The 12,815-nt window shown below is 46.9% G+C and overlaps 1 protein-coding gene across 1 annotated transcript in view; it reads right to left on the minus strand.

The window, feature by feature from the left end:
- Positions 1-2,671: 2,671 nt before the first annotated feature.
- The window catches only part of EIF3G (eukaryotic translation initiation factor 3 subunit G), a 27,116-nt gene continuing 16,972 nt past the window's right edge, over positions 2,672-12,815 (minus strand). Inside the window, exons 4-10 of the mRNA XM_075343089.1 lie at positions 5,700-5,759; positions 5,261-5,365; positions 4,781-4,973; positions 4,547-4,654; positions 3,599-3,735; positions 3,191-3,297; positions 2,672-2,935 (exon numbers count right to left, since the gene is read on the minus strand). Of these exons, the coding sequence (XP_075199204.1) occupies positions 2,920-2,935; positions 3,191-3,297; positions 3,599-3,735; positions 4,547-4,654; positions 4,781-4,973; positions 5,261-5,365; positions 5,700-5,759 (726 nt within the window). The 3' untranslated portion in view covers positions 2,672-2,919. The remainder of the gene's footprint in view (positions 2,936-3,190; positions 3,298-3,598; positions 3,736-4,546; positions 4,655-4,780; positions 4,974-5,260; positions 5,366-5,699; positions 5,760-12,815) is intronic.

The raw sequence follows: 12,815 nt of genomic DNA on the forward strand, positions 1-12,815 counted from the left end.
AGCGGTGGATGCCCACATGCGTTTCCTGCCTGGACAAGGTGTTGTTGACTGAAACGTTATGTATTACTGATTCCGGAGTGCGATTTCCATTACAAGCTATATTCCTTTTCTTTATTGCCTGACTCCTGGTCGCCTCGTGGATAAACATAACCTCCTAGACGGCCGTAGACTCTTGTTGACAATTCTGTGTTCATGTCTTAACTTGGTGATTTTCTCAAGGACCACCACCATATAGAATTCCACCGGTAAATAAAAACCACTTAAAAGAAAAAACTATACCCACTTGAAATTTGGCAATTGGGGGATGTTACAATCGCTTTTAGAAAAAAGTTCTTCATATTAACCTGCTTTATCTATTATTCATTATAGGGGAGAGCTTGTTGATCGCAGCGAAACCCCCCCCCCTCCTCCCCAACAATCCTGAGATCGGAAGCTGCAGTCCCACCGAGAATAGCGTGGCCTTTGTTCCATTCATTTCCTGTGGGACTAGCCAAACGCAGCACTTGGCAGTACCATAGACCGGAAAGGAGTGGCAGGCACGTGCACCTCTCTTCCATACAGGACAGGGATGCAAAACCTCATTCTTGGGGTTAATGAGTACATGGAATCCCAACAATCCGACACCTAGTGGATCCAATGAATACTTTTATGAGAATAACCCTTTAAGATTAAAAAGAAGCCTTTAATGTCATAAACGGTGATGGCATATGCTTTGAATACATTGATATATGACCCCTTTATTCTACAGGAGACAGGATCCTCCCTCTCTTTTGTAGGTAGGAAGCAGCGATGAGCGAGCACTACCATGCCCAGTACTCATCACCAGCAGCTGGATGTACGATTCGGTGCGACTGGAGCACCCGAGTATAATGGAAGTCACTGGGGAACTCAAGCACTTTTCCGGAAGATTTCCCTGAAGAATGCTCAAGATCATCATTAACTTCCATTACACTTATACTCGAATCACACTCATCCAACTGCTCGTTATGAGTACTGAACACCCGAGCATGGTAGTGCCCGCTCATCACTAGTTACGAGTACTGAGCACCCGAGCATGGTAGTGCCCGCTCATCACTAGTTACGAGTACTGAGCACCCGAGCATGGTAGTGCCCGCTCATCACTAGTTACGAGTACTGAGCACCCGAGCATGGTAGTGCCCGCTCATCACTAGTTCCGAGTACTGAGCACCCGAGCATGGTAGTGCCCACTCATCACTAGTTCCGAGTACTGAGCACCTGAGCATGGTAGTGTCCGCTCATCACTAGTTACTAGTACTGAGCACCCGAGCATGGTAGTGTCCGCTCATCACTAGTTACGAGTACTGAGCACCCGAGCATGGTAGTGCTCACTCATCACTAGTTACGAGAACTGAGCACCCGAGCATGGTAGTGCCCGCTCATCACTAGTTACGAGTACTGAGCACCCGAGCATGGTAGTGCTCACTCATCACTAGTTACGAGAACTGAGCACCCGAGCATGGTAGTGCCCGCTCACTAGTTACTAGTACTGAGCACCCGAGCATGGTAGTTACAAGTACAGAGCACCTGAGCATGGTAGTGCTCACTCATCACTAGTTACGACTACTGAGCACCCGAGCATGGTAGTGCCCGCTCATCACTAGTTACAAGTACTGAGCACCCGAGCATGGTAGTGCCCGCTCATCACTAGTTACGAGTACTGAGCACCCGAGCATGGTAGTGCCCGCTCATCACTAGTTACGAGTACTGAGCACCCGAGCATGGTAGTGCCCGCTCATCACTAGTTACGAGAACTGAGCACCCGAGCATGGTAGTGCCCACTCATCACTACTTACGAGTACCGATCACCTGAACATGGTAGTGCCCGCTCACTAGTTACTAGTACTGAGCACCCGAGCATGGTAGTTACAAGTACAGAGCACCTGAGCATGGTAGTGCTCACTCATCACTAGTTACGACTACTGAGCACCCGAGCATGGTAGTGCCCGCTCATCACTAGTTACGAGTACTGAGCACCCGAGCATGGTAGTGCCCGCTCATCACTAGTTACGAGTACTGAGCACCCGAGCATGGTAGTGCCCGCTCATCACTAGTTACGAGAACTGAGCACCCGAGCATGGTAGTGCCCGCTCATCACTAGTTACGAGTACTGAGCACCCGAGCATGGTAGTGCCCGCTCATCACTAGTTACGAGAACTGAGCACCCGAGCATGGTAGTGCCCGCTCATCACTAGTTACGAGTACCAAGCACCCGAGCATGGTAGTGCCCGCTCATCACTAGTTATGGGTACCCGAGCATGGTAGTGCTTGCTCATCATTAGTAGTAGGCTTTTTGACATCATGATCATCGTGTTAAGCCACTCTGAGTATTAAAATGTGAATATAAGGGTGCAGGTAGGGGAACTTCAGTGATAAGATCGGTTACTTTGCATCGCTAAAATCCAGGGTACCTGCCAATATGATTTGGATTGTGTACCAAGTTTAATTAATTGCTCTCTCTGTAGTGTGGCTAGTAAACAGCCGGGGGCCATATTGGACTGATATGGGATCAGTGTGTAAAGAAAACTTCCCCTTTATTACTCAGCAACTGATGTCAGCAGCATAATCTCTGCCTGACGCCGGTCACCGCTGACTGAGGACGGCCAATAAAGCAGAAGCGGAAGCTGCGGGTATAAATAACATCACAGACTGCTCGGTGTTCAACTGATTTATTAGCATCAAGATAGAGATAAGAAAAGCGTCCGTCTTCTGACCGCGTGCTCCGCTGTTCTAACCGCGTGCTCCGCTATTCTAACCGCGTGCTCCGCTGGTCTAACCGCGTGCTCCGCTGGTCTAACCGCGTGCTCCGCTGTTCTAACTGCGTGCTCCGCTGTTCTAACCGCGTGCTCCGCTGTTCTAACCGCGTGCTCCGCTGTTCTAACCGCGTGCTCCGCTGTCCGCTCAGTTGGTTGACGGTCTGTGAGTAAAAAAGAGAGATGATGAGGGTTAATTACAAAGCCTTCCTCGCCATATTAAAGACTCATCCTCTCGGTGTTACCTATACATAGAGGGTTTGTAATGGGAGCACCGGAATAGATAGAATGCATTTTTTTTAGAATATAAAATGCTGATGTGCCGCCTATGTCCAAGGTTGACAAATTCCCCCAAAACTTTACACCTCCCCATGCAACATAAGAAAATGCTAACTTAGGAGCCTCGAGGTGGCACTTACTTGGCCCATTCCACGTTCAGAATTAGATGGTCGTAACCAAAGCCAGAAACGCCGGCGATGGCGCGAGCTGCGTCCTCTCTGCGGTGGAAACTGATGAAGGCAAAACCCTGGAGGAGAAGACACGAGTGATGTAGGAAAGACAAAAACCATAATGTCCTACAACATCTGAAAACTGACGGTGTTATTCCTATTACAGGCCTGCGGGGGGCACTACATGACACGGATCCCCCTCAGGCCTGCATGGTGAATAGCATAGTATCTGCTTTGGTAGCATTCCCTCCACCAATACAGGACCCAAGAGTCTCCCATCCAGTCCCTGAGAGAATGAAGTGGATCTCTTTTTGGGATGGTGATCAGGCAGATTATTAACTCTTAAATGTCTCGAAAATCAGATTTAGAATCGGTTACCTTTGACTGTCCGGTAGTTTTGTCCTTGGCCAGGTAGATACGAGAGATGGATCCAAAAGGTCTGAAGAGCTCCTGGAGGTCGGTCTCTCGGGTGTCTTCAGATAAGTTGGTTACACGGATAGTAGCATTATCATCAGCTACGGAGAAAACATGGACATCCGGGGATTACCTCAGCTCCATAGACAATGTGTGCGGACCCTCATTTATACTGGGCCCTCCACATCTTTGTTACTTGAGTGCACCCCCCACCATATCTATCTACATCCTCCAGGGCTAACGCTCTAATTTGTTTCAGGCCTTATTATTTACGTAATAGAGGTAAAATGGATAAAAAAGTGTAACATATGAGCAAAGCCCAAGATGGTGATAGCCAGAACACCCCCTCTCCGAGGAAGGGGGGACTAAGGTGGACAGAGCCACCCCAGAGCGTAGGGGCCCAGGGCCAGGGGAGGGGAGGAGCCAAAGGCGCTAGAGGGGGAAGGGCCCAGGTGGCCAGGAACCCTAGAGGGGGGAGGACCCAGGTGGCCAGGAACCCCAGAGGGGGCAGGGCCCAGGGCTCCCTGAGGAGGGTCCAGGGCCATTAAAGGGAAGGTCCCAGTGGGCCAGGGTCCCGAGGGGAGGGGCCAAGTAGCCAGGGTCCAAAGGAAGAGGGGCCAAGTAGCCAGGGTCCAAAGGAAGAGGGGCCAAGTAGCCAGGGTCCAAAGGAAGAGGGGCCAAGTAGCCAGGGTCCAAAGGGGGAGGGGCCAAGTAGCCAGGGTCCAAAGGGGGAGGGGCCAAGTAGCCAGGGTCCAAAGGGGGAGGGGCCAAGTAGCCAGGGTCCAAAGGGGGAGGGGCCAAGTAGCCAGGGTCCAAAGGGGGAGGGACAAGTAGTCAGAGTGGTAAATCGGAGTTTGAGTGTTAATATAATCAGAGCGGTAATTAGGATCGCAGCAGTGATAGTATCTGTACCTCTGCGGTTGGGCTGCATGGACTCTCCTCTCCGGCTTGCTCCATCTCTCAAACTGGGTGGAACGTACTTTCCTGTTTTGCTCACTGGAGCCTGTGCTGGTTCTGGTTCTGTATAAGAAGCAACATAGAATACAATCATTAGTGAAGTTCCCCACCAGACAACCCCTGTCCATGTGGTGGTGGGATCCAGGTAATCCTACATATCCGAGGTCAGGTGATGTCCACAATACTTACCAGCCCCCGGCGCCTTCTCCTTGTCCGCGGTGGACAGACCCAGCTGCTCGGCCAGTTCCTTCTGCATGGGACCCAGCGTGTCTTTGTAGGGACATCTTGTGGTCCAATGGTCTCCTTTACAAATCCTACAAGAGACGATCTTCTGCCCCTTCAGTTTGTTCATTGGGTCTTCCTCCTCTTGGTTGTTCAGATCCTATAAAGGCAGAAGAAGTAGAATCAGACTAAACTGCACAGCGATGCACCCGGCTATAAGAGAAAGACCACAGTCAGCGGATTCAAAGCCCAGAAACCGGGCTGCACATGACATACGGCCAACATCTTCTACCCAGGAACCTGTGAGGTATGAGGTGTGTTCTCCTCTACAAGCCACAGACACCAAGAGATCCTGCTCTGGTGGACTCCATCAACATCATCCAAGATAGGAGGGGTCCTGGCCCGGTGTCCCCCCTGTGATTTAGAACTAGGCCTCAAGGCTCTCACCTCTTTATTGGTGATGAAGGTCATCAGGACGTCGTCACTAACGGTGGTGGTGGCCACGTTTGGTCCGGGTGGGTCGAATTCGGAATTTCCAAACTTCTTCCAGTTCTGAAGTCAAAAAGGAGAGGGTATTAAAGGGGTCTTCCCATCTTGCCCTCATCTTATGATCTTAAAAGGTCCCAGCAATCTTGGAATCAAAGAGGATAACGCAAGTGTAATAAGTCCTCCTTGTCTCCCGGCTCAGAGTCCTATTACACCAAATGGGGTCTGCTGCGGCGGTCTCCCTGCACAGTCACGTTGCTCAGTGAAAGGCTAAGTCAGTGCAGCCCCTTACTCATTCCCAGGATCCAGTAATGTCAGACCCTAAAGTGATGGCATACCCCATTATATAGGAGTCATGTGATCATCTTGGGGGGAGCGTCTATGTCCTCGCTGCACTCACCTTCCTACGAGCCACCACTTTGGATGCTTTACGGGTTTCAATTTTGAAGGTGCGAATAATCTGAAAAGAAAAGAAAAACATAAAAACGTGTGGGGTGTGACGTGCGCCCCCTCTACTTCCTACCCAACCTCCTTTCCATCATCCCACGAAGCATTCACATCGATGGACAAAACATTAGCGCCGGTAAATCCATCACACCTGGCCTCCAGTCATGGGGGGGTGCCAACTGTGTTACACAGCCGGCGCCTGCCTCTAACAGCAGTGATCAGCGACATCTCTGTTCGCGGCTGTTTGACCACTTAATTGCTACAATAAAATCTAAAGACCACATTTAAATAGAGCCATTGTGACCGTTTCGGGCTTCTCCCCTCCTCCACCGACTTATGGGTGTACATAGTTTGCAATGACAGCCGAGGGTTTAATCAAGTCACCCTTCCTCCCACTGGTTTCATAGGCGATTGTCATTTTTTTTCTATATCCAGCAATACTGTCTGTAATAGGCTGGGGCCACATGGGGGACTACTGCGATCCTCGCATGACACTCAGCTCACACTGGCAGCACAGCAGGAGCCGAGTGTCATTGCAACTGAGGTCCGATCATGGAGGGGCGGGCCGGCGCTGAGGAAGGGCGGGCCGGCGCTGAGGAGGGGCGGGCCGGCGCTGAGGAGGGGCGGGCCGGCGCTGAGGAGGGGCGGGCCGGCGCTGAGGAGGGGCGGGCCGGCGCTGAGGAGGGGCGGGCCGGCGCGGAGGAGGGGCGGGCCGGCGCTGAGGAGGGGCGGGCCGGCGCTGAGGAGGGGCGGGCCGGCGCTGAGGAGGGGTGGGAGGGATTTATCTCCCACTCTCCTCGGTTGCCGGCTATTGCCATCCTCACCCTGCACTCGCAGTACACCGGTGTAATGCGAGTGCAGTGCGATTTTTCTCTCGCCCCATAAACTTGAATGGGTGCGAGGGAAACTAGGATCGCATTAGTCGCAGCATGGGCTGAGAAAATAATCGCTCCTGGGTGCTGACACATAGGGTAATATGGGTCCGAGTGGAATGGGATGTTTTATCGCATTCCACTCGCTCCGATTTTCATGCCGTGTGGCTTAGGCCTAAATGAGGCATTTACAAGAACAAGCAGGGACCAACAGGATGGGACTAAAGAAGAGAAGAAAAAAAAAAAATTCAAAAGGAAGGATATTTGACCTCTGGCGCCATCTACTGAACATAACAATGCTAAAAAGTCAATTAACCCTATTAAAAGGGATAATATTGACTTTTAGGATTGTCATAGCCAATAGATGGCGCCAGAGGTCAAATCTTCTTCCTTCTGAAGAGGCCGTTTGTATCTTTAATTTCCCAGAGGAGCACTGCATGGCCTACAAGTCTCCTTACACTGTCACTCACTGCAAGGAGAAACATCCCCATATTATATATATTATATATATATATACATACATATATATATATACATACATATATATATACATACATACAGGAGCTACAGAGACAGTGGTATTCCAGATTCTGACCATTCACATTCATGATGCTTAAGGGCACAAGACTTTTTATAGGAACTCTAATAAGTGAATGGGATTCACTGTTCTACTGCAAAACACTGGATTAGTAAACACAAAAAGAACATTTGAAGGAGCAATGTACTGTACATTTGCCATATAATTTATATTTAAGAACTTTTTATTAAAAGTTTCAAAATTTCAGGTTGCTGCTACGATTAAATGTAGTTCGTTGCCTGACCACAATTCTCTATTTTAGTATTTTTTGTAATTTGTACTGTATTTTTCCTTGCTAATATTGAAGTTACAGACCATTTAACTTTTTTCTTTTTTTTTTTTTGTGTTCTACTGAGTAAAAAAAAAAATGACTTGTTGACTGTGAAAGTGAATTTCTTTGATGTGTTGAACAATCAGGATTTTTTTTTTTCTCATTTTTTTTTTCCCAAGAACTTTGTAGTATAAGCACAGGCCGTTTTTTACATTTCATTTTAAACATGGTATAAATAAAATGTAGCTACAAAAGAAAAAAAATATTCAAAACATTTAACAGTATTGTTGGGTCTGTAAAAAAAAAAAATAAAAAAATGTACAAGTTACTCAATAAAAAAGAAACAAAATTCAATGTGTGTAGTAATGGGCATTACCCTCGTTTCAAAAAGAACCACAAGTACCACGCCACGGTCTCTAGAAAGTTATGGTTGATATGTTGACCCATGCATGCTGGGAATAAACTAGATCACAAAAGGTCCGTAAAACACATATTGTTTTTTTTATATATATATATAAATTTCAGTAAAGAAGTACTTTTATAAAAGATTGAGCTATGGCCTAATATGTTTAGGCTTGTAGATAAATTAATATGACGTAAAACACTTTTTAGAAAGTGCATCCGCTCAGCATCACATGGGGTTAAAAAATAAACAACAAAATATCAACATAATAATGATATATACTTACGCCACAAAGTAAAAATAAAGTGATACATATATATATGTATACCCCGCCCACCATTCCTAGGAGTAAGCAGCATTGAAGATGAGCTCCTGAGTTTTTCATCATTTATACCTTGTAATGAGCGAACAGTAAGACAAAACCTTGAAAAATTCGACTCTGTGGAACAGGAAAGCGAGCTGGACTGAGCTGGACTAAAGATTTTTATGAAAAAAGAGGAAATAGAGGATTTAAAGGACATAAGAAAAAACCTGTTGAAGGACAGATCACATACAACAGGAGGACTCCAAACTGACATCTGACACCCAGAGATCTGCACATCTAAAGGTAGGACCATCCTCCATCCATACCACAACCTACAGACAGTGCTGTAATTACATCTCTGATAAATAAGGATTATTATAAAAATGGAAAATATAAATGTAGAACAAGTAACTGGGCAGAGAGCAGAGCTGGAGACACCCGACACCAGGAGGTCACACACTCTGGAAATCACATACTCTGAAAGGCAGAAAAGCATTCATGCACAAAAAGCCATTAAACATGCAAAGATTAGAGAAGAGCCAGAGACCCTCTTTCCTGATTTTACCTCTAAAGAGGAAGATAAAAGGAAAACCAATTATTTATTTTTCACAGACCAGCCCTTAGCCTGGCACACCGCTCTGTGCAATCAATATAAGTATATATCCAAGAACGGCAATACTAAGGGCCAGCAGATCAGAATTAGAAACCAAAAAGAAGACGAGACCAACTCACTGACCATAAACGTGTACAATAACGGCATAATCATGGTACAAGGGGCTGAGGAAAACTTACAGAAATTTGAAGACAGCTTTTCTCAAATTAAACTCCAGGCACAAAACTGCAAAGAACAACAAACCCCAGCAGCCACCATCACCTCTACAGAGACCTCCAGAGACAGAACTGCAGCCCCCAACACTTCACACCCCTCACCCGAGACCCTCAGAGACTGTTTATCTCAACTAGAAAGAGACTTTGTACAATTTAAAGAAGAACTTCAAAGAAACCTTGGTGACAGAAATGCAAATGACCAAGTAATGAATGAGATAAGCACACTGAGATGTGAACATGCAGCAGTGAATATGCATCTGCAGGAAATAAGAAGCAAAATGTGTGAACTACAGCAAGAAAATGCCCGACTGAGACTGGAGATAACAGAGCTGAAGACTCCGGGACACCTGAAACAGGAGGACGCCATAGAAACACAGAGGAGTGAAGACAACATGGCCCCCACTGGCCAGGAGGGAGCTATGGTAACTAACACCAGAACAGACACAATGGCCTCCACTGGCCAGGACACTGAGATACCAAATAACTCCAACAATATGAATGCTCCTGAAAATAACATAAGTGAACCACAAACCAGAGAAACAGAAAAGAGAAGAGAACTAGCCACCAGCAAAATCTCCAGCACAGACACCCAGCTTCACCCACGTACCCCACCCGTGACCTCACAACGTTTTGATACCATCCTAATAATGGACTCAAATGGGAAATACCTGAAAACATGGCGACTATTTCCAGGAAAAAGGGTCAAAAAAATCCACTGTGCAACTATTGAGCAGGTGATGGCAGTCATCAATAACCCACGGTTCACAAGTCCAAATCATATTTTTATACACACAGGAACAAACAATCTGCCAGCCCAACACCAGCAGATCGCAGGACAACTGACCCAACTAGCAAAGACGGCAAAACTAAAATTCCCAGACAGCAAAATAATTCTATCATCTCTGCTCCCAAGAAATGATGTATCCAGCCAAACTACCCAGAACATCAACACGGACCTGACCACAAGAATCAAGGCTGTGCCCGACGTGATCCTGGCACAACACCCCTCCATAAAACACCAACACCTCTACGACGACAAGCACCTAAACAAACAAGGGGTCAGCCTACTGGCCAAAGAGCTGAAGGACATTATACTAAACAGAGACCCCATGCCTGGACTCAACAACAACCAAAATCCCATGGAAAGACCCCCAACAATAAAAAGACGGGAAACCCCAATTTCATCACAGGAGGCCAGAAACAAAGCCCTTCACCCAACATCGGGCCATCAGAGGAGGAGACCACCATGGAGGGGACCATCAACCCCACACAGAGACATGCAGGGCAGAGATATGGAAGAGATTAGAACCCTGCTCAGCACATTGTGCAGGAAACTAATGTGACTGGATCTAACATACCTATAAACCAGTCGTAAATCCAGAGTGTCTTACACAGCCGCACTCATTACAAGGTATATACACATGAGGTATATATAGAAAAAAAAAAAATGACCTCATTCACAATCAGCAGCTGGAACATCCAAGGCCTGAGCACCTCGGCCTTTGGATGTAAAACAAATGACCCCGACTTTATTCAAAGACTGAAGAATATAGACATTCAGATCCTCCTGGAAACATGGACCAGAGCTGAAAACGAATCTCTGGTGCCAATCGGATACAGAGAAATCTCTGTCCCTGCCCTTAAAAATAAAAACATCAAACAGGGCCGCTGCTCAGGAGGAATATTGATCTGGTATAAAGAAGAGCTCCACCAGTACATCAAACCAGTGAAGAGAGGAGGCAGCCACATATGGATCAGAATCAGCAGCTCCATCCTCACCTCTCAGTCCGATGTCTACCTCTGCACCACCTATATACCACCGCCAGAGTCCCCCTACTTCAATCCAGACAGCTTTGAGATCTTACAAGAAGAAGCCACCCATTATCAGGTCCTGGGCAAAGTTCTCATCTTTGGAGACCTCAATGCAAGAACAGGGAGAGAAAAAGACTTTCTGACCACAGACGGAAACATCTACATATTTGGGGCAGAGAATGACAGTCACGACTCAGAACACTCAGAGAGAAACAGCTATGACAGTACAGTCAACAAAAGTGGCAAAAAGCTCCTGAACTTATGTAAAAGTTTAGGTCTTCATATTCTTAATGGACGTACAAAGGGAGACTCACTGGGAAGATATACACTAGACTCCCATGTAGGAAGGAGTGTAGTAGACTACGCCATTACAGATATGGACCCGGCAAATATTAGCGCCTTCATAGTCACCCCACAAACGCACCTGTCAGACCACAGCCAACTTCTCCTGTACATAAAATCTACAGAGAAACCATCCACACAAAAGCCACAGCAGAGCAGCCTCTACAACCGACCTCCATCCTATAAATGGTCCAAGACGTCAGAAATAAAATATAAAGAGGCTCCCAACAGACCGGAATTACAAGAGATGCTCCACAACTTCTACAGCTACAAGTACAAGTCAAACCCAGAAGGAGTGAATCAAGCTGCAAAAGACCTCAACAAAATATTCCACACCATGGCCAAATTGTCCGACCTCAAACAAGTCAACTACAAGAGGCCAAAAGAAAAGCAGATCAATGGTTGGTTTGACAAAGAGTGTAAAGCCGTTCGAAAGACCCTGAGAACAGCCTCAAACAATAAACACAGAGACCCCAACAACCCAGACCTGAGGGAAGCCTATGACACCATACAAAAGCAGTACAAAACCATCCTCAGGAGGAAGAAGCAGAGCTACATCTCTACCAAACTTAGCCAACTCCAAGACGCCCTCCAAGACAACTCCTTCTGGGAAATATGGAGCCACATGGACACAAAGAGCAAGAAAAAGACTGATACCCATATCCAAAATGGCAACATCTGGCTCCAGTACTTCAGAGACCTCTACAAAGACATCCCAAAAGAAGGACTAAGCCAAGAGCAGGAAAACATAACATCAAAACTAAAGGCAATGGAAGAGAAAATCAAAAACTTCCAAAACCCACTGGACACACCAATTACATTACAGGAAGTTGCAGAGAAAATCACTTCCATAAAGTGTAAAAAATCTAGTGGTCTGGATGGAATCCCCCCAGAGATGTTGAAGTACAGCCCACCAGAAATTCAAGCTGCAATGGTTAAACTGTTCAACATTGTGCTGAGTGCTGGCTACTTCCCTCGTACCTGGAACCAAGGACTCATTACACCGATCCACAAGAGTGGGGACAGGTATGACCCTGCCAACTACAGAGGCATATGTGTCAGCAGTAACTTGGGAAAACTGTTCAACAGCATCCTAAACAAAAGGATCATCAGTTTCCTTACCGAGCACAATGTCCTGAGCAAAAGCCAAGCAGGGTTCGTGCCAAACCACCGCACCACGGACCACATCTACACCCTGCACAGTCTCATTCAGAGCCACGTCCACAATACAAAGCATGGGAAGATATACGCCTGCTTTGTAGACTTTAAAAAGGCCTTTGACTCAGTGTGGCACCCGGGCTTGTTCTTAAAAATGCTGGAAAGCGGAATAGGAGGAAAGACCTACGATGTCATCAAAAGCTCCTACACCGAGAACCTCTGCAGCGTGAGTGTGAACGGTAGAAGAACGGCTTATTTCCAGCAGAGCCGAGGAGTCAGACAGGGCTGCAGCCTAAGTCCAACGCTCTTCAATATTTACATCAATGAGCTGGCTGCTGCTCTGGAATCTTCACCTGCTCCAGGTCTCACACTCCATGACGCCCAGGTGAAATTCTTGCTCTATGCAGATGACCTACTGCTGGTGTCACCAACCGAGAAAGGTCTCCAAGACAACCTACAAATTTTGGAGAAATTCAGCTCCACATGGGCACTACCGATCAAT

This window comes from Anomaloglossus baeobatrachus, chromosome 4 (assembly GCF_048569485.1).
Source record: "Anomaloglossus baeobatrachus isolate aAnoBae1 chromosome 4, aAnoBae1.hap1, whole genome shotgun sequence".
In the NCBI taxonomy this organism is placed as follows: Eukaryota; Metazoa; Chordata; class Amphibia; order Anura; family Aromobatidae; genus Anomaloglossus; species Anomaloglossus baeobatrachus.